General features: G+C 54.4%; 1 protein-coding gene and 1 long non-coding RNA gene across 10 annotated transcripts in view; one reads left to right on the forward strand and one right to left on the reverse strand.

Annotated features, from left to right (window-relative positions):
- Positions 1-521: 521 nt before the first annotated feature.
- On the reverse strand, positions 522-5,491 carry LOC121144923. 3 transcript variants are annotated; one of them, XR_005881931.1, is made up of 3 exons: positions 5,345-5,491; positions 1,960-2,063; positions 522-1,043 (listed from the first exon to the last, which is right to left on the reverse strand). It is a non-coding gene; the product is annotated as an uncharacterized LOC121144923 (long non-coding RNA). The 3 variants fall into 3 exon arrangements; XR_005881933.1 differs by lacking the exon at positions 5,345-5,491 and adding an exon at positions 4,735-4,822; XR_005881932.1 differs by lacking the exon at positions 5,345-5,491 and adding an exon at positions 4,550-4,722.
- Positions 5,492-6,248: 757 nt separating this feature from the next.
- Positions 6,249-25,438, forward strand: part of PAX5 (paired box 5) — a 156,020-nt gene continuing 136,830 nt past the window's right edge. For 5 of the 7 annotated variants that reach the window (XM_041004431.1, XM_041004432.1, XM_041004435.1 and 2 more), the window contains exons 1-3: positions 6,249-6,488; positions 18,128-18,293; positions 22,909-23,106. In XM_041004431.1, the coding sequence (XP_040860365.1) occupies positions 6,443-6,488; positions 18,128-18,293; positions 22,909-23,106 (410 nt within the window). In that variant the 5' untranslated portion in view covers positions 6,249-6,442. Of the gene's footprint in view, positions 6,489-12,026; positions 12,358-18,127; positions 18,294-22,908; positions 23,107-25,438 lie in introns of those variants that run through there. The other 2 variants (XM_041004433.1, XM_041004438.1) reach the window with 2 other exon arrangements.

Raw genomic sequence — 25,438 nt, forward strand, 5'->3', positions numbered from 1 at the left:
GGTTTTCCATGTTTTTGTATCCTTTTCTTGGCATTTTCTTTTGCTACCTAATTTCATGCATCAGAGGTCAAAAGACAAAAGGTCAGCCCTATTTCAAGGCAGCCAACTCCCCACCACTAGGAACCTGTGTCTGAGGGGGTGCTTTGAGACACCGCTTGCAGGACCCCGGCAGGTTCTCATCCCTGACTCAACTGTTCTCTTTTATCACTTTGCAGGGTACAAGGAATCTATGTGTAAATTGCATGAGAAATCAAATACCAACTGGCATACCAAACTAGGAGAAAAAAAAGGGGGGTGGGGGTGGGGGACTCTTTTTCCCTTTACCAAATTCTTGTTTCTAAGAATTTGTTTTGAAGAAAGAATAGCCCAGCTGTGAGCTCCTTGCCTGACTGGGCAAAGAATATATGTGAACATATACCTCCTATGTGTATATATATTAACCTATACTGTAAATATAAAATCTAAGCCGATCTTCCCTAGTTGATCCTCCTCCCCCCTCCCGCTCGGGACATTTAGGAAGATTTCACCTGAAAATCTCCAACACATATCTGAAAATTGGTTTTAACTTGAAGCTGCCACGACATTTTGGTCTGAATAATTTAGTCTGAAGATTCTGTCTTTAGAACTTTTAACAGGATTTAACGTCCCACTTTGGATCTCAGGAAATAGTGGGTTGGAGTTCCCCAATGTAATGAGTAAGTGTTCTAAGTCCCATCAGAAATATGTTCCAATTCAGAGGGAAAAAATGGCTTTCTTGTTCTCTGTTCATATCGTCCTTGCAGCAGCTTGGTCTTCCAAATGGCTTTCATTGGACCACGAACAAATCAGGATAGGAGACACCGGCTTTCTGTGCTCCATTTCCAAGGGTCTGCATCTCACCTCCCGTACCAAGTGCAGAAGTTAAGCGCTTTGGGTTGTCTCCAGATAATGGGGACTGGCTTCAGAGTTCATCTCCAAGAGGACCCTTTGGCCCCAAAGCCTTGCTTCCCTCCTCCAGCAAACAGCTGCTCCAGCCCATAAACAAAAGATAATTAGCAACAAATCTAAAAAACAAAAACAAACAACAGAAAAAGCAGAGGACACCCGTTGATTTTGGCCACCTTCTCCAGGCTTTACGTCCTGCAGTCCCCTGACTTCGTTCTAAGATTTCCTCCTCAAAATAATACATTTTTTTTTTTTTAAATCAGCCCACAGCCTATCTGGGAAACTAAGGTTTTCACTTGGACAATTTGTGGGTCCACATGGCATCCCAAGTCCTGCTGTGAGCCGCTCCCACAGCTCTGAAGTTAGGAGGGGAAAATGGCAAAAGAAGTGTGCGAGAACATTCAAGGGCCTACTCAGAGGCTGCCTCCGCCAGCCTTCTCTGCCAGCCCCAACTCGAAACTGCAAGTGTGAAGTAGGCTCCCCTATACTCCTGTCCTTCAAGGGACCAGATGATACTACATTAAAATAGAATTAGTTTAAAACACATTAAAGTGATGTAGCTCTGGGCTGGCGCATGAATATTTAAAGCTCACATGACTCGGAGATATGGAAGAAACCGTGAGGGAGAGCTACCAGTTTAACATGGGAACGCTGATGGAGAGACGGCATCCGCATGTCACCTTTCTGGAGCCAGGTACGACCTTCTTACCTACCAGGGGTGATCTCGTTGAATTTAAAAGGAAGTATAAAAAGTGGAATAAAAACGGGTCTACATCTGATTCAGTGTGAAACCATCAGAATACCAGACAGCCTTCCCAGGACCGCGTTTTGGGTTCTTGGAAGGGAAGAGTGGATTTAAGGGACGGAAGTGCTGGCATGTTTTAAATACAATGGCCCGTTTTCCATATTCATAGATGCTGAATGGAACTACTACGGGAGAGTGAATTTTAGCTCAGAATTCTCCAAGAGCTGCTTTGGAATCGCGTCTCCTGCGAGTCCTGCCTATGTCCTCTACTTGACGTCTGCCATGTGTACCTTCTATTCAGCGGTCCAAGTGAATAGAAGGACTGGATGGGAGTTGAAATGAACGCAGCCAATCGACCCTGGTCTGCGCTCTTGGAGGCTTCTCTCCATCACACCTTGAATGAAAGCGAGAAAACCAGTTAAGTTAAATCACAATAGCCAGAACCCGCCAGGAGCTCCCGGCTCCCTGAACGCGGCCCCAGCGCGTGTCTCAGCACCCACCCAAAGATTTCCGGGTGGCGGGTCGCCAACACAAGGTGCCCACGCGGTTCAGGAGCCAAAACTCCTAGCCCTTGAGGTGCAGAGGACCCCACCGGTGACAGAAATCGTTTGTTTTTTGTTTTGACCCAAACTAGTGCTCAGTCCTTGTTTGCCGCGCCACCTGAATTCCCGTGATCGCTACTAGTGGCCCGTACCCTGCTCTTTTTTTTTTTTTTTTTTTTTTTGCGCTCTGCGCTGCGCGATGGAAAGTTTCCTCCAACCCTTCTGGCACCGGACCTATGGGCAAGTCCCTAACTTATCCCGCACGGGATCTGCCCGTCGCGGCTCGGTATTTCTCTCGCCGTCCTATCACTCTCCAGGCCCAGCCAGCGAGGTAGGGCGGAGCTGGGCACTTGGGGCGCCGCCTGTTTCAGGTGCTGGAGCACGTGCGCGTTGCCGGGTCCCCGAACCTTCGAGTCCAGTTCTTGCAAGTCTCGGGGCAGCCAGAGGGCGGGGCCTCGCCTGCATCCTGGACGTATGCTCCCACCCGCAGAACGGGCTCCCACCGGGAACCTCAGCAAGAGGGCCTTGCGGCGGCTTCTCCCGGGCTCGTGCCCAGGAAAGGCCCAGCAGGAGCCTAGCGTTTGCTAGATTGCAGATCCGGGAGGAACTTTGCAGTGGGGAAGGACGCGCAAGGCCGGGACCAAGGCCGGGCTTGGGTTTTGTAGGCCCTGGAACCCTGCGATGTGTGGCCGGTTCGCCCTTGAACCCTTGGCTCCCTCTCTCTCGCTGTCTGGACTGTGGTGTCCCGGCTAGAGGGAAGCTCGCGGCGGGCCTAGGCCAGCGCCGTCTGCAGCTTGCCTTCTTGCGTCATTCTCAGTTCTCGGCCGGTGCTCTCTCTGCGTCCTAGAATGCCGCAGCGTGCAGGGGCCTGCAGGCGCCCCCGCATCAGCCCGCTTTCCGGGCCTCGGATCGGGCTTTCCCTCCCCACCCTCGTCTCTCTCGTTCCTTCTTTCATTCTCGGTCGCTTCTCGCCACGCTTGGCTAGCGGGTCTCTCTACCTCCCGATTTCTCCCTGGCGTAGCGTGAAAGAAACCGAGGTGTGGCGAGGTTGCCGGCAACGTGACACAGACAACGGTCCGGTTCTGTCCTCAAGAACAGTTCCTGTCACTCAAATTGGGTTTCCCTTGGAGGCAGTGCCCGCACTGGCTCCGCCATGCAGGCCGCTGCTGGCGAGGCGCGGCTGGCGCTCGCTCGTTCTCCGGTTGGGTAAGCGAGTGTGCGAGTGCGGATGTGTCCAGGGTCGCAAGCCAGAGCGGCTTCTCCAAACCGAACTCGCAGCGGAACTGGGTTTCTAGGATTCCGCGACTGCGGGCCAGGGAGGTGGCGAGGGGGAGAGGGGCAGTTTCTGCAGCATCCCGACACTGCGCTGCGCCCAAGCTCCACTCGCCCCGGCCCCCTTGCACCGTCTCTCCAGGGCGGCGGCTTCAGTTCCGTGTCCTCCGAAGTGGTTTCGTTGTCTCCGGCTCCGCCGCGGGAGCCTTTCCAAGGCTTCCTACTGTGCGAGTCCAGGGTGGGGACAGGGCGGGAGGCGGTGGACTCAAGAGGACACAAACCTCCCACCTCAGCCGACTGGGTGGGCCATGGCCAACAGGCTAGGCCTGGGTACCCCGCGAGGGAACCCTGTGAACCCGGACCCTGAGCTCCGATATTTCAGAACCTGGTAGCAACGGGCGCCCCCTCGGGAACGCACGCGTGTTCCGTGTCCAGCGCACGGAGCGAGAAACGGAGGCGCCAGGATCGGATGTTTCGGAGGGCGCGGCGGGCCCATCCTTCTTGCAGCTCGGCCTAATCTTCAGGCCATCCCGAGTGCGTTCCCCTATCCTATTCCCAAAACCCCACAAAGCCAAGACATCCTTCAGACAAAAAAGTGGAGGCAAAAACAGCTCCTCCAACTCCCATCCCAACGCGCAGCTCCTGGAAACAAAATCAGAATCGAAGACAAGAAAACACTCAAAGACAAAATTCACCTACGCAGCGCACACGCGCGACATTCACTAACCCCAAATCAAAATGCACCGAAACCCTACAGTTAGAAAAGCCTTCCAAATTACACGCTTAAAAAATGACCTACAAAGGCACAAAGTGCAAACCCACAAAAAATCAAAATGCAGAAAACAAAAGCTCCCCCCCCCTCGAAAATAACCCTAGACCCACAGAGCGGAAACTCGCTAAAAATCAGTCCCACGGAAAAAGGAAAAAACCAACCTGCAACACACCCGAAACAAAAGCATCTCTCCTAAATAGTGAAAACTAAATAGAGAAAACAAACAAAAACCAAACAAACCCCCTAAACAGACGAAAGAAAGAAAGAAAAAAACAAAACAAAACACTCCCACACCCGCCCGCCCCCGGCCTGGGGTGAAGTGTCAGTTCCCGAAGCGCTTTTGATCTCCCGGCGCGGACAAGCCGCTCCTCCCCGGCGCTGCCTCCCGGCGCGGGCGAGGCCAGAGGGCGGGAAGCCGAGGCCCTGAGGCGAGCGTGCGGAAGTGGCCCAAAGTCAGAACTCGGAGTAGGGACTCGGACCTGCAGGCTGTAGGGAGGAGGCGGCGCATGGGGACTGCGCGGAGCACTTGATGGGGACACCGCCCGGGAATGCACAGCCACGTTTCCGATCGTGGCGAAATCTGCCAAGTGGCTAAACGCGAGGTCCGGTTCCCGTCGCCCTCCGCCCCCCTTCCTCCTGCTCTGAGCTCTTTCCCCTTAGGTTGTGGCCCGGCCTCGTGACCACCTCCTCCAAAAAAAAAAAAAAAAAAACACAACAACAACACTCTCGCCCAGGACGAGTCACTCTCGGAAACTGCCATTGTCCGGTGGGCCAGAAGTCCTCCTGCGGAGCGCTCCCCAGCCATAGAGAACCTGCCTCCCCCCGCCCGGCAACGGGGGTTAGGGAGGGCCCCCACAGGCTTTCAGTGGCCCAGCCGAGCAGCTGAACGCGGGGCTGGGGATCCGGGGCCGTGAGAGGGGAGCCTTGAGCCTGGGTCGAATGGAGCGGGCTGGGCATGCCACACCTCTGCCCGATAGCTACCCAGCCCATCTCCCCTTAGGAATCAAATCCTGAGGCTCGGAGCCTGCGCCCTGTCTTGGAGTCTGGGGACAGTGGAATTCCCTGGCTATGCCGGGGTAAGGTGTCCACCCGTCTCAGGGACCTTCTGAGTAAGCTCAGCTCCTCCTGGGTGCTCCAAACCAGAGGCCCCGAATTTTATTTCCAGCATTTCACAGGCCAGAATAAGACATGGCGGCGGCGTGCAGCGGAGGGAGGGGATGCTGGGCCCTGGGGAGCCTTAAGGGGCCGCCCTGGAGTCAGGGGACTTGTACTCCGAGCTGTAAGCGGGAGGTTGGGTGGGGTGAATGAGAACCCCGGGGATACGGCGCCGCCCTAGGGGCGAATCTGAGGATACTGCATGGCACTGTGCGAGTGGCAAGACCACCAGCCTCTGCGTTCGCCGCCTTCAACCTCCCCCACTCCAATCTTCCAAGGCACCTGCTTGGCAGAGCAGTTAATTTCCGTAAGAACAAAAAAACCCGGCCTGCGTCCACCTGCGCAGCGGTATTTGTTCGTGGAATGGTCACCTGCCCCCGCTCACGGGCTCAGAGGACAGCGCGACCCCCTGGTACGCAGGGCTTAGTAGAGGATGCGGCCTCGAGGCTCGGGGCTCCGGGCTCGGCATCGATCTGTCCCTTCTCGTAGGTGCGCGGGCTAGCGCCCGGCGCAGGCTGAAACCTTTCTTCCCTCCCCCCCAACCCCCTATAAAAGTCCGGGGCGGCGCGGCTGCGGCGCTGCTGCTCTCCCGGCCTCCCGCTCTGCCCCGGCCCGGCCCGGCCCGGTCCGCCCCGTCTGTGGCACGCCGAGCAAGGCCCTGGGTGCACAGCGCCTACACCCTTTTCAGCGCTCGCTCCGGGCCGGCGGTGCGGGGCGGCGCGCTGGGGGCGCGGCGTTGTCTGGGGACATCTTGTGATGTTGGCGAGAACAGGACATGATCTCACATGGCGAGAAGCTCTTTAGTTCCTTAATCATTTCACGGTGCCTTCGGACGCTTTTTTTCCACCTAAAACGTTTAGTTTCAGCTCAGTGATCAGCTACCCCAGCTCGGCGGGGGAGCGGAAGGCTTGAATTATTCCGACCTGTGAGCGGCCCCTGGCACCAAAAAAATAAAAAATAAATAAAAGGGCACGAAAAAGTGGAAACTTTTTTTTTTCCCCCGTTCATTCCATCAAGTCCTGAAAAACCAAAATGGATTTAGAGAAAAATTACCCGACCCCTCGGACCTGCAGGACAGGTAGGACTGCGAGGCGGGGGACACCACATTTGCTTAGCTGGAACCCAACGGGGCCCTGACTCGCGGTGCAGGTGGACCCCGGAGGAGGAGGGGGTGGGTCGGTGGGGAGCATTTTTCCACAAGTCTTGGCTGTGTGTCTGGGGAGTGTTTGTCTTTTTGCTCATCCATTCAGGTGTGTTTGTCTAAGAATCTACTTGGGTTTTCTGTTTGGGATATTACTGCTCATCAGAGGGTGCAAGTTTGGGTATGTGTTTCTATAAGGGGCTCAGTGTGTACATGAGTGACAATGGGTTTGTCCCTCCCTGTGTATGGGTCTTTAAAAGGTCTAAGTTTATATCTAATAGTTTGTGTGCTGTATGTATTGTTATGGCTGTGAGGATGGTAGTGTGTGCTTATGACTTGGGGTTTGTGTGTATGTGTTTGAAAATCCTAAGGTGTCTATGAGTACCATTGGTAGAAGGGAATTTGCTTCTTTGAAGATGTGTGTCTTCTTGTCATAGGAAACAAGAATGGGGTGATTGTGCTAGGCTCTGTAATGTTAGGTGACAATGGTGTCTACAACTCTGGGGGTGAAGGTGTGTGCAGGCTCAGGCTTGGGTCTCTTTCTATGGGAGACTGAACCAGGTGGGGGTGTGGAGCCCCTCCATGTGCCATGTGCACTGTTGCTTTGAGCGGGCACCCTGGAACTTATCATTTTACACACAGAGCTCTCCATGAGGGTAGGCAGCCAGCGGACTAGACAACTTCTCTAGGGGCCCCCAGCGCTAGATAAGCCTCCAGCACCAATGTGTGTGTGTGTGTGTTGTACATACTCACTGTGTGTTCAGGGCGTATCTTGTGGGTGTCGCTCCAATGGAGGAGCACACAAGTGGGTGGACATGGGTGCCTAGCCTGTGCATTCAGCTCAAGTGCCTGTGTGCATTGGTGTTTTTGGCACATGACCTGGTATGCCCATCGTAGGTCTTTGCTCTGAGACATAAGGGTTATGAAGTGGGGTTCATCTACTTGTTAAGTCACCGTTCCAACCTCTGGGAACACACACACACCACCTAAAAAGATTCTTGGGTTTCTGGGAACTCTAGCCTCTATCTCAGTCCCAAATAAAGGTCAGAGAAAAGAGAGGGTACAGTTGGAGTCCAAACTCAGGGCAACTCCCTGCAATGGTGACTAAGAAGTGAGGGCATAGGTCTAAATTCAGGAAGCCAGAACATCCCCGAGGTAAGGTGGGGAAGAAGGACCTGGGAACTCCCAGCTCCCATCCTCCTTTCCTGGTGGTCAGCTCCCCTTGCCTGGGCTCTGGGCCCCTCAGTAGGTGGGACTCCTAGCACCAGGTGCTGTGTGTGCGTAAGGGTTTGAGTGTGTGTTGCGGGGAGGTGGGTTAGTGGCCATGAGGGCCTGAATAACTCGCAAGCTGCCTTCCCGGACAAGCTGTCTACGAAGACTGTAATTCATGGCGGTCGATGGGCTCTTTGATTAGTTCAATCGCCTGAATAATCGTTTAATCAATAAAGCATTTCATTCCTCTGTGCAGGCTGGCCTGGGTGGAGTTTGTGGGGTGGGGCGGGTGGGGGGAGCTCTAGGCTGACCAGAGCTTAAAATCCTGAGAGCCACGCCTCCTCACCCAGGGGTCAGGGTCAGGGCTGTCCGTTCCTGGGACAGCCTGACAGTTCAGGTAACACTGCACTTCCACCTGTCTACACAGGCCTGGAGAAAGGGGATGGGGCTGAAAAGGTGTCCCAGGAGTCTGCCCGGTCCAGTTCTTTTAAGAGTCTCTTTTCTCTTCCAACTTTCATGAGCTAATACATCTCCCTTTCTTTCCTTCCCCCAACCTCAATTTCCCTGGCGACGTGGTGGAGAGGGAATGTGATCTCCAGGCAGCGAGCCTGAGACCAGACTGGGCTGGTGCTCCCTAACCACACAGGGTCATTTAAGGATCTCCTCCTCTCACCTCTCCTTGGTACTAGGGGAGGGAAGTCTGGGAGAGGGGCAGGGACTTGGGCATGATTCTAAGGCAAGAATTTTTCATGTTTGGCCCTTGCAGCTCCCTCCTTTTGGAAAATGAACTGGAACATCCCCAGTTCCTTCTCCCCACCCCTACTGTTGGAAAAGGTATAGGATTGGGCAAGCTACCTGTGGTGGGAGACCTGGACAGGCTAAACACACTCCCACTGGGCACTTTGAGAAGGTGTGTTCTGGCCTCACACACTATTTGAGGCTTTTTTTTTGCAACAGGAAAACTCTGAAAGGCAATTGCGTGCCTTGGCTTTCTTCGAGGATGTCTTCACTTTCTCAGTCTTGTGAGCTCTCCACCCCAGCTCCCTGCCCCACACGCTCAGCACAGGGCCAGACCCAAACCCTGCCGCTGGAGAAAGGCCACTGTAGCGCACAGCAAGGCTGAACCGCATGCACTCAGAGGCTGCGACAGTGACCTGGCGATGGGCGCTTCCCTGATGGTCTTCCTCTTCCAGACCTAGGCCGTGGCTCTCAGGGTGGCCAGGCTAGGCGCCCAAGCTCTGGCTACACCAGGCTGGGTAATCTCGGGAGAGTCCCCAACCTCTTTGGGCCGCCATTTGATGGCCTTTAAGTCTGGGTTAGGTGGCTGCACCTTCCATTTGAAAGCCCCCAGGCAGGGGTGGGGAGTGTATGTGAATAACCACCCCAGCTCCACCCCAGGTCCACAGAACCGGAGGTGTGTGAACAAGATCAGACTGAGACCTTGTCGTTCGGAGGGGCCCCAACACCCGTGTGAGATGGAGCATCTGAGATCCCCATCTTGTTGGGGGTAGTGCTGTGGCTCCGTCCCAACCTGCAGTGCTCCCCAGGGAGGGGATTGGGGATTCTGCCCAAGTCACACTGGGAGGGGAAGTGGGGAAGGAACGCTGGCTTAAGGCTCTAATCAGAGAACAACCCTCCATGACCCCCGACCCCCTGTGGTTCTGAGAGTGCCTGCTGGCCTAGCTGTGTTCCTGGGAGACCTTGGCTAGGTCGTTAATCAGGTTGTGTATCTCTAACAGGTATCCCTAACACGAGGAAAGCATAGCATCTCAGGGCTAGGACACTGGATTTGTAGGCCTGAGTTCAAGGGGGGAGAAGCCAGGGGTGGAATTCAAAGTGGAAGACCCAGGGTGGGGGAGGGGGAAGGAGAGAGGGTAGGAGGGTGTGGTCACTAGCTTTGTCCCTCAGCCTGCTTCTGCACTCTCTCCAGGAGGGATGCAGAGCCACACGTGGAGTGGGATGGAGGAGGCTCGGACTTCTGTAGTTGTTTCTGATTCACAGGGAAGCCAACCCTGGGACCCTAAGCCAGCCTGGTCCCTGGTCCCTTGGTGACCTTCCCATTCCAAGGTGGGGAGCAGAACAGTAAAACCTAGGCAGTAGGCCCCCTCCATCGCCCCAACAAAGGTGAAATGGCTCCCCTGCCCCCCACACAGTCTCCCTCAGCCACCCTCAGCAGTCTCCCTCTGGGTCCCTAGGGGCCAGCTGGGGCGGTTTTCCGCAGCTGTGCCCTGTCAGGGTGGGGGCGGGTGTCAGCTCCGGAAACTTGTCTACCGGTCAGGGGCAGCTGGGACTGGAACAGTGACAGACAGAAGGTGGCCCCAGCCAGGATAGAGGTATGGGAGAAGTGAGACAGGGGTGTCAGAGGGAGTGGGAAACTGAGGCAGGGGAAGAGCCAATCATCAGGGTGGGGAGGGAAGGGGGTTCAAAACGTAGACCGTAGACCGTTGCTTGGGCAGGGTTACCTTTCTTAGGAGAGGGTCACCCCTTAGGAATCGAGCCTGCAGCAGATCACTCCCACAAAGCTGCTGGGAGCCTCCCCAGGGACGCCTGGGGCTCACAGATTCTGTGGCCTCTGGGGGCGGAGGGGAGGCGGGAAGAATGGCCGTCACTTGCTTCCTTTTCAAGGTCTGTTTCCTTTGCCTCTGTCTCCGGAGTCTGAGAGCTCCCCTGAGAAGCTGAGACTCGCTGGTGCAAGACCTTTTGGAGCTGGACAAAGTTCTGAAAACCATTTATTTGGTCACACAAGTGACAGGAACTTCCCTGGGAGGGAAGAAGGTCAGCTCGGAGCTGCGGCATTGTAGCCCTGGGGTGGAACCCTTGCAGAATGAGCCCGCCCACTCGCCGTGCTGGGGCCTTACTGACGCTGGACACTGCTGGGCTCATCTCTGTGCCCAGAGGACTTAGCTCAACTCCGCCCATTTTGTAGATAAGGAAAGTCGGGGGGTCAGAACAGGCAGAGATGTGTGCCCAGAGTTGAAAGCCGCGTGTCTAGTGTGCTCTTGGTCTTTCTCTAACATGCATTATTATTTTTTTTAATTTCCTGCTTTTTGTTCCCTGCTGGAGACGACTGCCCCCTACCCTCACCCCCCCCACCTTGCGCATCCTCAGCCTCAGGGCGTCCCCGCAACCCCAAGGCCTCGGCCGGGAGGGGGTGGTGCCTCTCCCCGGCACCCCCAGACCCTCAGCAGGGCCGCCTGCGGGACTCTGCAGGCCGTGCGCGGCGCCCTCCCCCCTCGGCGGTCCTCGACCAGGCCCTTCGCTGTGCGCGCGTTTGTCAATGAACGTGGCGCCGCCGCCGGGGCCCCGCCCCCCATTCTCTCCCATTGCCCAGGTATGGGCTAATCAGGCGGAGCCCAAGGGTGGCTGAGCCAATGGCACGGAGGCTCGGGCCAGGCTCCGCGTCCGCCGGCCAGATTGGCCGGGTGGAGCGTGATTGGCAGGTCAGCCCCCGCCCCGCCCCCGCCCGGAGGGAGGCTGAGCCCCGGGCGGCGCTGTCCACACGCAGCGGGTCCTGAAAGCGGCTCCGGGGCGGCGCGGTGGCGCACTGTGCGCGCCGAGCAGGCGGAGGGCTAGCGGCGGCGGCGGCGGCCAGCGAGGCCAGTGCAAGCAAGCAGCGGCTCGACCTCAGCCCCTCAAGTCCGGGCGGCCTTGGTAGCGGGGACCCTCCGCTCTCCTTTCCGTCCCTCGCCCCGCGCCTTGGGCAAGGAGGCGCGGCGGCCGTCCGGGAAGAGGCAGCTTGGAAGTCGGTGTAGCCGGGCCCCACAGACAGGACAGAAGGTGTCTCGTGGAGTTGGTTGGTCGTGAGGCAGATTCCCCAGGCGCGCAAGAGCCCACCGCTGTCGCGCCCCGTTCCTGGCGCGGGCCATGGGGGAGCCGAAGGGACCGTACCAACTTTGAAGGCAGCGAGCCGAGTCCCAGGCTTGTGCGGGCGCCCCAGCTGGGGACCCCGGCGTCCCGGGCCCCGGACGGAAGCGTCCTGGAGCTCGCCCCCGGGCACTGCGCGGCCGAGAGCAAGTTCTTCGCAACTTCGCCGGAGACGTCGGAGAGCCAGCCTGCGCCGCAGAGACTCGGAAAGCCGAGAGAGGACGGATCTGGCGGAGACCGAGGGGTCGAGGAGGAACCGGCCCCGAGGCAGCGGCACCAGCCTGGCCGCGCGCCGACCTCGCTGCTCCCCGAGAAGGGCCGAGGGCTGGGCGTTGCAGCGGCCTCCCCCTGGCCAGGGGGCTCCTAGCCCTCCAGGAGCTGGGTCCCTACGCTATGCCCCGGGAGCGGTGCACGCCTGGGCCGCAGCTACTCCGGGCCGGGCCGGGAGCCATCGTTTGAGCCAGCCCGGGAGGAAGGCGAGGCGGAGTTGGGCGTCCACTCCCGGACGGACTGCGCCAGCGCGGGTCCCCGCCTGGGCGCGCAGCTCTCAGCGACCTCCGGCCGTGTGTTTTCCGAGTCCAGCTCTCACAGTGTCCGACCTGGTAGTGCGGTTCTTTCGCCGCCCTGGGCAGCCCCTTGGCGCCGGGAAGCGGCGGCGTGGGCCGGCCGGCAGTCTGGAGCGCCCCGATGGAAATACACTGTAAGCACGACCCGTTTGCATCCATGCATAGTAAGTAGGCGGCGAGCTCGCTTCTCTCACTCTCCGGCCGGGACCGGGGTGGGGGTGCCGGACTGCGCGGGGCAGTGCTCACAAGGCCGGGAGGACCCCTGGAACCGCGGTAGTTGCGCAGTCAACTTTGTGAAGTCAGGACGCTCTGGCAGGGGACGGTGGAACCACACGGTCGGCCGGCCGGAGCCAGAGCACCTGGTCGGCGAATCCCGCCTCCAGCAACCCGCAGCGTAGGCGCTGAAGCCTCAGCTTTTCCAGGCGGCTGCGGACGCCAAATTCTCACAACCTCCGAAGCAATCCCAGCTCGGATTCGCAGAGGGCTCCGCGCAGGGCCAGTTGGAGGGCACCAAGTTGGAGGGAGAGGTCAGCCTGCAGCTCAGAAACAGCGCCCCACAGCCCAACCCTGATGGCGCCCTTTTCTGGCGTGGGGTTGATCGGGGCTGGCACTTGGAGGGCAAGTGGGACCATGAGTGTGTGTGTGTGTGTGTGTGTGTGTGTGTGTGTGTGTGTGTGTTAGAGGTGTGAATAGGACCAGGTTGAGAGGCGTAGGGGCAGCCCAGCCGTCCTGGAGCTAGTGGAGAAGGATTTGGAAAATCAACGAATGAGCGCTCTGGGAGCTAAACCAGTTCAGGCAGGGACCCTGAAAGACCCCAGTGGGTCTGGCTCGGCAGGATGCCTGCCTCGGGGACAACTTATTGCTTAAAACAGAAAGAAAGAAAGAAAGAAAAGAAAAGATTGGAAGAAGAAGCCAGTTGGTCACCAGACAGGCACCCCCTCCTTCTGAAAAGGTCTTGTGTGTAGGAGACGGGAAGGGTCATTTCTGTGGTGGGCAAGGCACTGGCCAGCTGCCTGGCTCTGCCGGCCTCGGGCCAGGTCACCCAGCTGCACGGCCTCCTGTGAGATGCGTGCTCAGCTCCCGGTGAGTTAACTGCTCACAGGAGATCGGTGATGGCGAGGAAATTCCAAGTGGAACGAATCGAATTTCTCTCCTGCCTGCTGCAGAGCGGGCGGGGACGGTGCCGGCTTCTACGGCCTGGTGACCGGTGCGGGTCTCTGCTCGCTGCAGGGCAAGGATTTGCTCCGTGACTGGTTGGGAACCCTCTCCAAGCCCTCCAGTTCCCTTCAGATAGAAGGGGATCTTGCTACTCCCCCTGTGGGTCTCCAGTTAAACAAAGGTAGCAGAGACCCGGTTGGAGAGAAGGCAAGCTTCCGGAGCTAGTGTCGATGTCTGCTACCCGGGGCCCAGTGGCCTGGCAGGCAGGGGAAGGCTGCCGATGGAGCTGGCTGTAGGCAGGTCAGTGTCTCTTTGTGTCAATTTGCCTGGTAATTCAGCACAGCGGTGGGGACATTGGCACGGAGAAGCAGCTTATTCTGGTCTTAGCCCAAACGATTCCTGGCTGGCTGCTTGGCGACTTGCGCCCAAACCATTTCCAGGCTGTAGGGACCCTAGCGCTGTGTCTGCAGTCTTTTCCTGCTCCTCCGACTTGAGCCTGGCCCTGGGAAGCTTTGATATCACAGAGGGAGCCCAAAACCAAACGAGTTGGGGGCGATAGTCTGAGAGATGGGCAGGCCCTCAGCTCAGTTGAGGAAAGAGACTAGGGGGCAAGATAGGGTGGGAAGGCTCCTGAGCCCTTCTCCTTACCGGTGGAAAATCCATGGGCCCTAGCTGGCTGCCACTTTCTGCTCAGAGCTCTGCAGCCCAGAGGTCGTGCTCCTTTCCTTCCCTGGGGAAATAGCAGGAGACCTGGTGGGCTGCTGGCTGCTGTGCAGCAGAGTGGAGAAGGCAGCCCCTACCAGGTGCGGGTTAGCCAACGGCTAGGCTCTGTGCCTCCCCGTTCTGGCCTGCAGTCTGCCCCCTCCTCTTCCCTGGGAAGTGCTCCCTCCTCCCATTTCCACTCTCCTAGGCAGGGCAGTGGGGGCTGGGCCCCAGCCAGCCAAGCTTCCTGGCTTCTCTGGAATGACCCAGTGGTTCTGATACTCAAAGCTGTTTGCATGGTGTGGGCCAAAGGGTGTCAGCCAGCTTTGGGGCATTTCCCCCCCAACTTGCTGGTGAGGGAGATGGGGGGAGCACTATGGGTTCTAGAGGAGTGCTTAAGGCAGCAGGGGCCCAGTTCAAGTTTCACTTCCTCACCTTCCTCCCTCCCTTCCTTCCTGGCTTTGGTCAGTTTCTCCCTGTGGCCTTTCTCAGTTCCTCCTCCTGCCAATTTATCCCAGGGTAGGTTGAGTAAGGAGAGCCAGGCCCTGTTGGGAAATGGCTTCTGAGGTTAGTGGAGGGTGGGGTGCGACAGAGCAGAGTTCCACTCCCTGGTTTCAGGTGTTTGAATCCAGTTTCCTTCCTCTCCCTGTCACCCCCTGGCTCTCTCCCCTGATGGTTTCTAGCAGCTTTAAAGCTGTTGTAGCCAGTGTCCTACACCAGCCTCAGAAACCTGGACATTAAACCTTCAGTTATACCCATTTCACAGAATGTGTCACTGAGGTCACAGAGACAAAAGAACTAATGGGAAGTTAATGTGGGGGAAAGCATGAGAGGTCAGAGGATTCCATGAAAGGTAGCAGGACAGTCGCAGATTGTAGACAGGGCTGTGGTCTCGGTAGGTAAGATGGCACATGTTCAAGGCCCTCCCGCTGACTGGTCCAACCACATCTGAGCTTGTGGCCCAGCTGGCTGTGCCTGGCTTTCAGCTGGGGAGTCTGTTAGGGAGAGGTCACCGTGTTTTTCTCTTTGCTGGCCTGTGTGCCCTGCCACTTTCCTCTCTGGGGCCAGTAGGAGGAATTTCAGTGTTCTGTAGGTCCTGGAGTTCAGGTTCTTTACCTCAAAGATTTTGATGGCCAGCCTGGGTCTTTGGGGTGTGGGATGGGCTCCTGATGGGCAGCAGGTCCTTATCAGGGCCTGAGGCGCATCTGTGGGGTCAGCCCTTTCCAGATTGGAGCCTAGAGGTCCTACGGGCACCTGCCGTTCAATCCTTCTTCACTGTCCCTCTTTAAACCCTACCTGGGCTGGGCTGCCCTGTTGGGACTGGCCTGTATTTCCCTGGGATCCCAGTGTCTGTTTCCAGGTGTGCCTTGGACTCTGGCTTCCACTTCCCCTGAAACGTGTAGCCAAGGCCCCGGCAACCTTACATGGCGTGAACCCGCAGCTGGTCTGAGTGCACAGAAGACAGGGCTGATAGCTGGATTCTTCAAGGAGCTGCGACTGGAGGTTGGAGCTGCAGAAGACCAGGGGGTCACCCTCCACAGAGGTCCCCCGTGCTCTGGATAGATACTGCTTTCCTGGGATTCCTCTCTTTCTTTCTTTTTTCCCCCCCTCCTGGCCTCTAGCTCTGTGCCACACTTACCTTTCTTTTAGCCATCAATCTGGGCTTTTCCATTCCTTTTGCTTGCCCTCTGCCTGCTGAATCAGCCGCTTCTCTCCCAGGCTTGCTCTCTGTTGCACTGAGTTTCCAATCCTTGTAATCCTCCAACCACATTACTGTTTTCTTCTGTCTGCCTCCTCTCTCTAACTTTAATCACCCCTCCATTCCCGTCTCTCTTTTCCCCTGATTCTAGACTGAGTGGCTGCCCTCAGGCCATTGGCACTGAGCTGTACTACTGAGTAACACTGTGGCCAGGAAGACAGGGCCCCCGGAGTGGCTTTGGGGGGGTCTTTCAGGAAGTTGAGGGAGGGAGGAGTCTCCCAGGTCATACTGGCCTGCTGTGCAAGTGGACGTTCGGCTCAGACTGTGCAAGGGGCTTTGGTAGCTAAGTTTCTGAGGCCCGTGATGGAGGACCTGATCCCTTCTGCAGAGGCTAGTCTCTAAGAGACTCTAGGATTTTTTCTTTTCCTTTCAGAAATGAAACATTTCACCAAAGCTCCCACGCATCTTGCACAAGGGCTCTTGGCGTCCTCCGAAGGTGGCTGTTGGATTTTGGGCAGAAAACCTCCGTGGCTTGTGGTACAGGGAGTAGGCTATTATGGATGGACCAGACTCCCAGAGCATACTGTGTGTTTTAGGACCTTTTTCCTGCCCTCTGTCCTCCCAGATGAGCTCACATCGATTTTGAATTTACTTTCTTTTACTTAAATCCCCTCTGCACTGGAAAGATCATACGGCTCCTTTTTAACTGGCTGTTCCCAGCCCCAGACAAAGCCATCCTAAGGCTCTTGACCTGGGGGCTGCAGGCTTTCTGGTGTAGGTAAACTGGGCAATTGTGTTTCTTTTTGCAAATCTTATTCAGGGTGATTTTCCTTTTCTTTATGCCTGGGGTGTTGCAGAACAATTAAAGTTTGTCTTGCAAATCAGAGAAATCAGGCTTACAACTGGACTCAAGGGGTGCAGGGATGTAAACCAATGTGTGTGTGTGTGTTTGTGTGTATGTGTTTTCCAGGAAATAAGCCCCGAAGATTGGACATCCTGAGAAATATCTATGGGAAACTTCAGAAAATTGCTTGGCTGATTTTTAAAATGCAGGATGTGTTGTGGATGTTTTTACCTCCACAATTTCAGTCATTGCTCATGAACCTGAGTCCGGGGCTGGAATAATTGAGAGGAGGGTACTAAGTGATGTTTTAGGCTTGGGGTATGGATGTCCCTGTGACCTCTGGCATGTATTAGTTCTGCCTGTGCAGCCCTGTCTTCATCAGAGCCCAGCTTGGGAAGAGGTTTGCCCTTCTTTGGCCTCGGAGCTGCCAGCAGCATCAGTCAATACTTGAACTTGGCTTTTGGCTCCGGTCCTCAGCGACATCAGTTAGTAGCTGATTAACAGCTACAAGGTCAATGATGTTGGTACATGGCTTCGCTCTGTGTTTATGGGGTAGGCTCTTCTGTGGACTCTTGTCCCTCCAGATGGGCTGTGATGTAGGATACGGGATTGTGTGGGCAAAAGGGACATGTTCCCCCCCGCCCCACGCTCTGATCCCTTTGACTTAGCATCCTTGTGAAACGTGGGACTCAGAGAAGCTTTCACTGGCTCCTTTATTTTCCGTGAAGCAACTTAGAGCTGCTTGCCAGTTGCAGAACACTCCCCAAATTCCAGGGGAGCCTCTTTAAAACAAATCCAGAGGCAGCAGACTCAAATGTGTTGTGTAAAGAATCGCAAGCCTCCATTTCTTTTGTGTGCTCCGAGAGGGTGCCCAGTCAAGTCCGCACGTCAGCCTCACCTTCCTGCAGAAAGGTTGTTGTTTTTATTTATTTTTTTCATCAAGGCGGTGGTTGAGTTTCATCTCTGTGCTCTGCAAGGCACTGTTAAAACATTGTTTTTTTTTTTTTAAAGTCTTGAGCTTAGACTGCTGATGACAAATTTTTTTCCCGCCTGAAATAACGATCAGTCCTTTTCACTTTTAAAAGATAGTTGTTAAAAGGAAAAGATTTCATTTTCTCCCCTTAAATCCAATGTCTTTTAAACCATATTTTTGCCCTGAAAATTCCTCTGTAGACCTTAGCATCCTCTTTATACCCATCGTTAGTACAGATTGAGGTCTTGGTATGTTTCATTGTGGAATTAAAAAATAATTACAAGGCAAATACCAGGAAGTAAGGAAAGCACAGCAACGGGATGCTTGCTAGTAGCCACGGCTCAGTTGACCAGCTGCAGATGGACCAAGGCTGAGATTAATTTCACAAAGCAATCTGGGGTCCCTGGGTAGTGTGCTTGATTGGACTCTAGGCAGAAGACACCAGCCTGCCAGCCATTTGTGAGCAGAGGGGGCTCTGGGGTGCTCGCAAGGGGCTTTTGCTGTGCGACTGGTTCTAACCTACCCTTTCCCTTGTCTTTTGTTTGTGATCTGTTTCAGGACATGGAGGAGTCAATCAGCTTGGGGGGGTTTTTGTGAATGGACGGCCACTTCCGGATGTAGTCCGCCAAAGGATAGTGGAACTTGCTCATCAAGGTGTCAGGCCCTGCGACATCTCCAGGCAGCTTCGGGTCAGCCATGGTTGTGTCAGCAAGATTCTTGGCAGGTAAAGACAGGAGCTCCAGGGCTTCCCTTGAATCTTTCATATAAAGACCTGAAACATGACCCAGCAGCTGCCCAGTGGGCCAGTGTCCTAGTGAGAGGCAGGGCTGCGCTGCACTTGGTGGACGTGCGTAGCCCTTTCATTGCCCTTCTGAGGTCTTCCAATTCAAGAAGTCCCTGGGGCGGTGGGGGGGAAAAGCCCTTCCGATAGCACCATGTGACACTGGGAGACTTAGCCTGGGAGGATCACGGCATGTTTCCTGAATGCCTTGTGAATTATTCTGAAAAAGTCAGGCGTAGGAAACTCTTGGGACTTCTCCCTTGTGCATCTTAGGTTGGCTCAGACCCCTGGGCGGGACTCGGTGGGAAATCCATCAGTTACATCTCATACAAGCCCAGGTCAGGGTTGCACTGGCACTTTTCAAAGTGCAGTGCCGGCTTCTTGTCAGCCTCACCTTGACAGCAGTGCTTTTTTGGGATATGTTCTGTTTTCTTTGTGGTGACCAACAGCATCCTAGGTATATGTACTTAATGAAAGAGGAGAAAAACCAAACGTATGCTGACTCTCAAACCTGACATTTGAACACTGCCATTTGATCCTGAGATTTGCTGCATGAACACTGCTAACAATGCTGTTGGTCCCCCGTTCGGGGTGGTGCATGCAGCCGGGGTAAGGGCCCCCCCCCCATGTATATTTTCTCTATAGCCTCCCTGTGATCTGGGCAAGCTCCTTGTAAGATGAGGAAGCAAGCCAAGGAAGACGTAGCAGCCGTCCAGTTTCCTTTAGCTAGCTGGCTAGTTGGTCAGTACTTGGGTTTGGATAAATCCCAAAAGACTGTGTCTCTCTGGGCCCCTAAAATGAGGCCACAGGCTTTTCGCCTGGCATGTGCTGTTGACCTAGGATCTGTGCTGACAGACACGAGCTTTCTGGGAAGACCTTTACTCTTTGACACCTCCTTTTTCTCCCTCTGCCTCCCCGCTGCCACAATCCTGGTTAGAAAACAATCCTTGGCTGATGGCTTGCATTGTAGTTTGAGAAAACATGCCTTAATAGAAAATAACATTTTTTCTTTGAGAGTGAAGATAGAAGAAAAATAGAAAGCGGAAAAAAGAAACCCATGAGAAAAGAGGATTTTTTTTAAATGATAGAGGCATAGAAATTGGAAGAGAACTAGAAATAAGTTAAGAGGAGAGAGAGAAAGAGAAGGGACATGTTGGCTTATTTCAGCATCAGTCTTCTAGGGCTGAGTGCATCTTCGATGGTTTCATGTGCAGCCTACTCATTGTACAGAGGGAGCGGGAAGGAGAAAGGCCCTTCCTTTGTTTTTGATGAGCCGACGTTTCGCTCGCTGTTTGAAACCTTTGCAGGGAAGGGGACATCCAAGTGCTAGGTCCCCCATGTCGCAGGGTCCTGGAGCCCTCCTCATCTCCCTTGGAGACTTACGGGGATGGGGGGTGGCAGGGATGCTTCTCAGCCCAGCCTGCGGCCTCCTGTGGCCCAGAATAGATTTGTCACTAGGTAGAGTGGCACTTGGAAGTTCTGCGCCGCTCCGGTGCCTGGCCGTTTAAGTTGTCAACAATAAATTGGAATTTCATAGCTCATTATTTTCATAACTAAGAACCACAGTGGACAAAATGTCACTCTAATTAGAACTGCCTTTTAAGAAACAAGTTCAGTTCTAAAACAGTGTGGTCAGGAGTTTCTGAACTGGAGAACTGGGGGCTGTTGCATGCACAGACTGCTTTTTTCTTTTGTCACAAAAGAATTTGATGGGCCCACACGAGGTGACAGATTGCAGCGTGCGTGTGGTGGGTAGTGGCTGTGGTTTTCAGAGGCTGTGTGGCAAGACAACCGAAGTCCCTGGGGTGGACAGGGACTCATCGTCATCCCAGGAAGGTGGACAGTCAGTCTGCAGAACTCCAGGTGGCCAAGGGGCTTAGGAGGAATAGCTGCGTGGCATAGAGTGGCATAGAAGGCGTGGAGAGGGCCACCCAGGGTCTGGCTGCCACCTTGTTTCATGGGAGCCTCTTGGGAGGGCCCGGTCTTCTGGAATTGGGTGCTGTGTCACACCAGTATTCCTCAGCACCTAGGGAACTTGGATTTTCAACACTTCCTTTTCCTTTTATATTTTACAAAATCTTTTCTGAGCGCGTAACGGTCTTGCAGGGTAAGCAGGATGCATATCTATAGTTGGGCTAAATGAGGGCTGGAATAGTGGAGGGGGTTGAGCAAGATGACGCAGAGAGGCAGGAGCCGAGCCACTGCTTTGAACCTGTTCCTCCTGACTTCCAGACCCAGGCTCTCTGCACCCAAGGACTCCGCGTGCCAGCGGCTGCCGGGCGCCTTTTGTCTGTGAGCCAAAGGGCTGCGCGGCTGTCTTGCCGGCATGAAAGGATGGTTATTAAGTCGAAATCCTCACTGGACACAGTTGCGAGTTGGGGTTTTCAGGAAGGTCAGGGTTGCTTTCTAAGGACCTGGTCCATGTGTCAGTCAAAAGGAAGAGAGATCTCTCGCGTCAAGACTATATCCCCCAGCCCCGGGGTTGGCAAGTGCCTCAGGTGGGATGGGATGGGGCCCCTGAGCCGTGCAGGTGCTGGGGTGCTAGCCTCTGTCCTCTGATTGTCACTGTGTGAAGGCTGCATCTTGCTCACAGGTGTGTTGTGAGTACCCAGCCCAGGGTGTTCTGTGTGTCTGTGAGCACCTACCTGAGTTCATACCTGCTGCCACAGGCATGCAGTCACTCTGGATGGAGTGATGGATGCCCGTGAGCAGCACTCCCATCTAGAGTGGCTGAGGCTCAGCATCATCATCAGTGTTTACATTTTTTTTTTTTACTAAGGCAAAGATGTGCTTTGGTGGAAAGACTGCTGGGTTCAGGGCAGGTTTGCAAGCTGGGGCTGTATCTGCCTTCTAGAAGGAAGTGGGCAAGTGGTTCGGTCTTCTGATTATGCATTTGCGCTTCTAGAAGCAAAATCCTGCTGGCCTCACAGGCGCCGTACCTAATGAGTTGTATTCTAGTAAACATCATCTCCTTAGGGTAAAGCGGATGGGATGGTTGAGGGCCGCAGACAGCTGTGTGCTTTTATTTGGTGCTTTTACTGGAGTTGCATCAAAAAAAAAATAGGCATTTTTCTGGATATTTTGAATAAGCCTCTTTTAAGTTGACAATTTTTAGTAATTGCAGAAAAATTAGTTTCATCCCTCAGAAAGAGAGCAGATAGGTCGAACTTTGCCTGAGAGTCAAATATTTGTAAATGACTCATTCTTCTCAGCTAAAAAAGAAAAAAAAAAATCACTTCCACATCACCGCTTCCCAATGATTTCATCTCTTCTAGAACATTCACTAGCATGGCATGCCCAGGCAACTCTATCAGCATGTCCAGTCATTGTTCCCTGGGGCAGCACTGCCCACCCGTTTGGGGAGCACCTCCTTCTCTCGCTTGTTAGGAACTCTTGTTGGGTTGGAAAATCACGAGTCATTTCTGAGATGTCTTCTTGGTGACAAAAAGCATCCAACTGCAAGCTAATCTCCTCTGGCGGAGGAAGTTGAGCATTCCCGCACAGATATTGAGAGAGACATCCAGTGACGGCTCAAATTCAGAAAGGAATCAAGTCATTTTTACCCCCCTGAAAAGATCTTTCATGGCTCTCTTGCCTGGTCTCGGTTTTCGTGTAAAAAGCCTGACATCCTATTTGTGTTAACGAGGGAAAGCTGATAGCATGGAAATGTCCTTAGAAACAGCCATTTACCTCCAGGGAGGTCTCCGGAGGGGCGCATGGGGACTGATGGTTGGCTTTTCTGATTTCCAGTTAATTCCGAATCTGACGCTCCCATTGTCTCTCGTTTTAATTCTACACTGATGTTACAGCTTTTCTCCTATGGAGAACACAAGTTGGCACTGTGAGTGGCTGGTTGCATAGTACTCTAGGGGATTCTGCTAGGAAGTGGGAAAGCAGGCAAGTCAGAAGCAAGGCCACCCTTCTGGAGTGGGGCACTGTTCTGGCTTGGTCCCTTGGTCTTGTATGACCGACCCTAGGGGAAGGTGTTTCACCCCAGTGAACCACGGTCTTCTGCTCGTCAGTGGGTGTCCATTCGTCTTACTGGTTCATTCACTCAATACAGTTCCCAAGGGAATGTCAAAAAGTCCATGGAAAAAAATGGAACCTAAAATAGAAATTCATTTTAGTGCAAGAAAACATTGAAATCCATGCATAGATTTTTTTCCTCCCCATAATGCGTGTTTTCCTGCAAGCTTTTTGAAGACCCCTTTGTGTACTCTGGAACTGCGGGGGAGCTGATTGGAGAAATAACTTGTGAGTTTCCTGAGCGCCCTAAAGTGGTAGATGAATGTGAGAGGTTTTTATGAGTATGTAACCTGCCAGGAGAGGACCACTTTCCAATGGAACTGTGTAATGCCTGGAGCCTTGCATGCCATTGCCCAATGTCTAAAAACTGCTATGGGAGCATATGCAATTATGAATGAGGTGTTTTACACTTTTCTTTTTGGTCCTAAGGTCTTCAAAAACCTGTTGTATCTTTTACATTCACAGCGTTCACCTTGTCTCAAATATTTACCCGTTTTGCCGTGACTCAGCTCCCTTTGTCCTTGGGTCCTAGGTATTATGAGACTGGAAGCATCAAGCCTGGGGTAATCGGAGGATCCAAACCAAAGGTTGCCACGCCCAAAGTGGTGGAAAAAATCGCTGAATATAAACGCCAAAATCCCACCATGTTTGCCTGGGAGATCAGGGACCGGCTGCTGGCAGAGCGAGTGTGTGACAATGACACGGTACCCAGTGTGAGTTCCATCAACAGGTAAGGGTGGATGGCTGTGGGAGGCTAGGGGACCTGGGTGGGGGAGACTGGGGAGAGGAATCTCCGAGGCTTCTGGTGGACCTTCCCTGAAGATTTGGAGTCTCCCCACACTGAGGCCTCCCTGGGATCTGCTGGATGCTCTATGATGTGGGGCCAGGGCCTGAAGGCTGTGCCAGTGCCCCGGCTGCCTGTGATTTTTTTTTTGCCCCAGCCTAGGCTGGTTCTCATTTTTGCCATCCCCACATACTATGTGTATCAAGCGCAGTGATGTGAACTTACCCCACTGGGGCCTTCTCCAAAGTTCCTGTGCCTGAGCCCAAGCCTTTTTCACAGGCTTCTGAGAACCCAACTCCACCTCCACTGAGCCAGGGAGAATCCAGACCGGGAGTGGAAGTGGAGTGGGAAGTGAGCGCTTTGTCTCGCCTTTTCTCCCAGCGCCCTGGGGTGGCTCTTCCACCTTTCATGGAGCTGTGCTGGAGGCTAAGCTGCTCTGGGGTGTGAAAGAGCCAGAGGGCGGTGGGCCTGGGAGTGCCTGGGAGCCACCACCATGGCTCCTTCTCTTCCTCAGTCTGTTCAGTTGACACTCTCAGAACTTCACAAGTATGCATCTGGCAGAAAGCTTCACACAGGTGACTACAGGCTCCACTCCATGACAACCCAGAGATGAGGTTGTGAGACAGGCAGAAATGAGTGTCCTCTACACTGTCCCTGTCCTCCCCTTGTATCTCCCCTGAAAAAGAGAGAAGCCAGTAGGCTGAAAACTTGGATAGTTCTCCAACTCCAAGGTCAACATTGAGCCTGTCTGGATAGAAGGGAGCTCTCCTCCCTCCTGAAGGGAGAGATGTCCACAGTGGAATGTCTCTGAGGTCCCCTTGGGTCCAGACCTGCATTCCTTCAGTGGTGACTTCGTGCAGTCACCATGAGAGGGGACCCATGTGCTGATGGCCGATCGCTGTCTTTTGTTCTCGGAGCAAGCCTGCACTGCACTAAGGCCTCGGGGGTGGTGCCATGGGCTGAGGCCAGAGATGGGAAGGAGGCAGAGTCTGTGCTTCAGAGGACGCGGCATCCAGGCTGGGCTCCTGGCAAGCCTAGGCTGGCTGTGGAGGAGGAGGTAGTGCTGGTGCTGGGTGGGGTAGAGCGGAGGTGGGCAACCCTTATTCTTTTTTCTGGATAATGAGGATGTGCTGGGGTGTTCTGTGGCCACCCTCCTTCTGAATTTCCTGGCAAGAAGCACTGTGACTGTTGTCTGGAGCAGGGCACACAGCCTTGCTGAATCCCTGATCAGGGTACAGAGACCCACAGGTCGCCCACCCTATGGTCTGTCTATAACCAGCAATTCCTAGGATAACCTCAGGTGGCCCATGGCAGAAGTTGTAATGCCTTACGTGGGGCCAGGCAGGTCATGCACGGAGATTTTTATCCTCTACTGTGTTACTGTATTCTCCCAGTACGTGCAGCACTCAGGAGCCTGGGACTCAATCCAAGTCTTCCAAGAGGATAGCACAGGCCCAGTATTTGAGCCATTATGTACTGTCTCCCACTCCCTCCCAACGGGGCGTATCAGCAGGAAGCTGGGTGTAGGGTGGAGTCAGAACTGAAACCCAGACATTCTTGTATGGAATCTTGACCCCTAGGCAGCATCTGTTTTTTTTTTTAAAGATATGTTTATTTTTAATTTTAAAATTTATTTATTTTGAAAGTCAGATATACAGAGAAAAGACAGAGGGGAAGATCTTGCATCTGCTGATTCACCCCCAAGTAGCTGCAACTGAGCCAATCCAAAACTAGGAGCCAGGAGCTTCTTTTGGGTTTCCCATGCAGGTGCAGGGTCCCAAAGCTTTGGGCCGTCCTTGACTGCTTTCTCAGGCCACAAGCAGGGAGCTGGATGGGAAGTGGAGCTGCCAGGACACGAACTGGAACCATATGGGATCCTGGTGCAGTCAAGGCGAGGACTTTAACTGCTAGGTTACCTCGCTGCCTCCCGCCCCATGCAGCATCTTAACCACGACACCAAATGCTTGCATCAAAAAATTGCTTTGTGATGTACGTATTTGGATGTGTTTCTAGCATATCAAACCAATGAGCATGTGAGCTCTGTACCCTTCACACTCCCTCCTAGTAGGAAATTGCAGTCTTTTCGTGAAATGAGTTTGCTACAGAGGGTTATAGAAAGGGACAAGAGAAGCAAAGAAAGCCATGGTTGCGGGTGTGCACCAAGGTCTGCAAAGGCCCTGAACAAGCAGCACAGGGGTGGACGGGGATGTCATGGGTCGGCAGGTGCCCGTGCCGTAGCTATGGCAGCGTGTTGGGGGCCTCCTGTGGCCCTCTAGGC

The sequence above is a fragment of the Ochotona curzoniae genome, unplaced genomic scaffold (genome assembly GCF_017591425.1).
Source record: "Ochotona curzoniae isolate NIBS_2020 unplaced genomic scaffold, NIBS_Ocur_1.0 scaffold_3208, whole genome shotgun sequence".
Taxonomy (NCBI): domain Eukaryota; kingdom Metazoa; phylum Chordata; class Mammalia; order Lagomorpha; family Ochotonidae; genus Ochotona; species Ochotona curzoniae.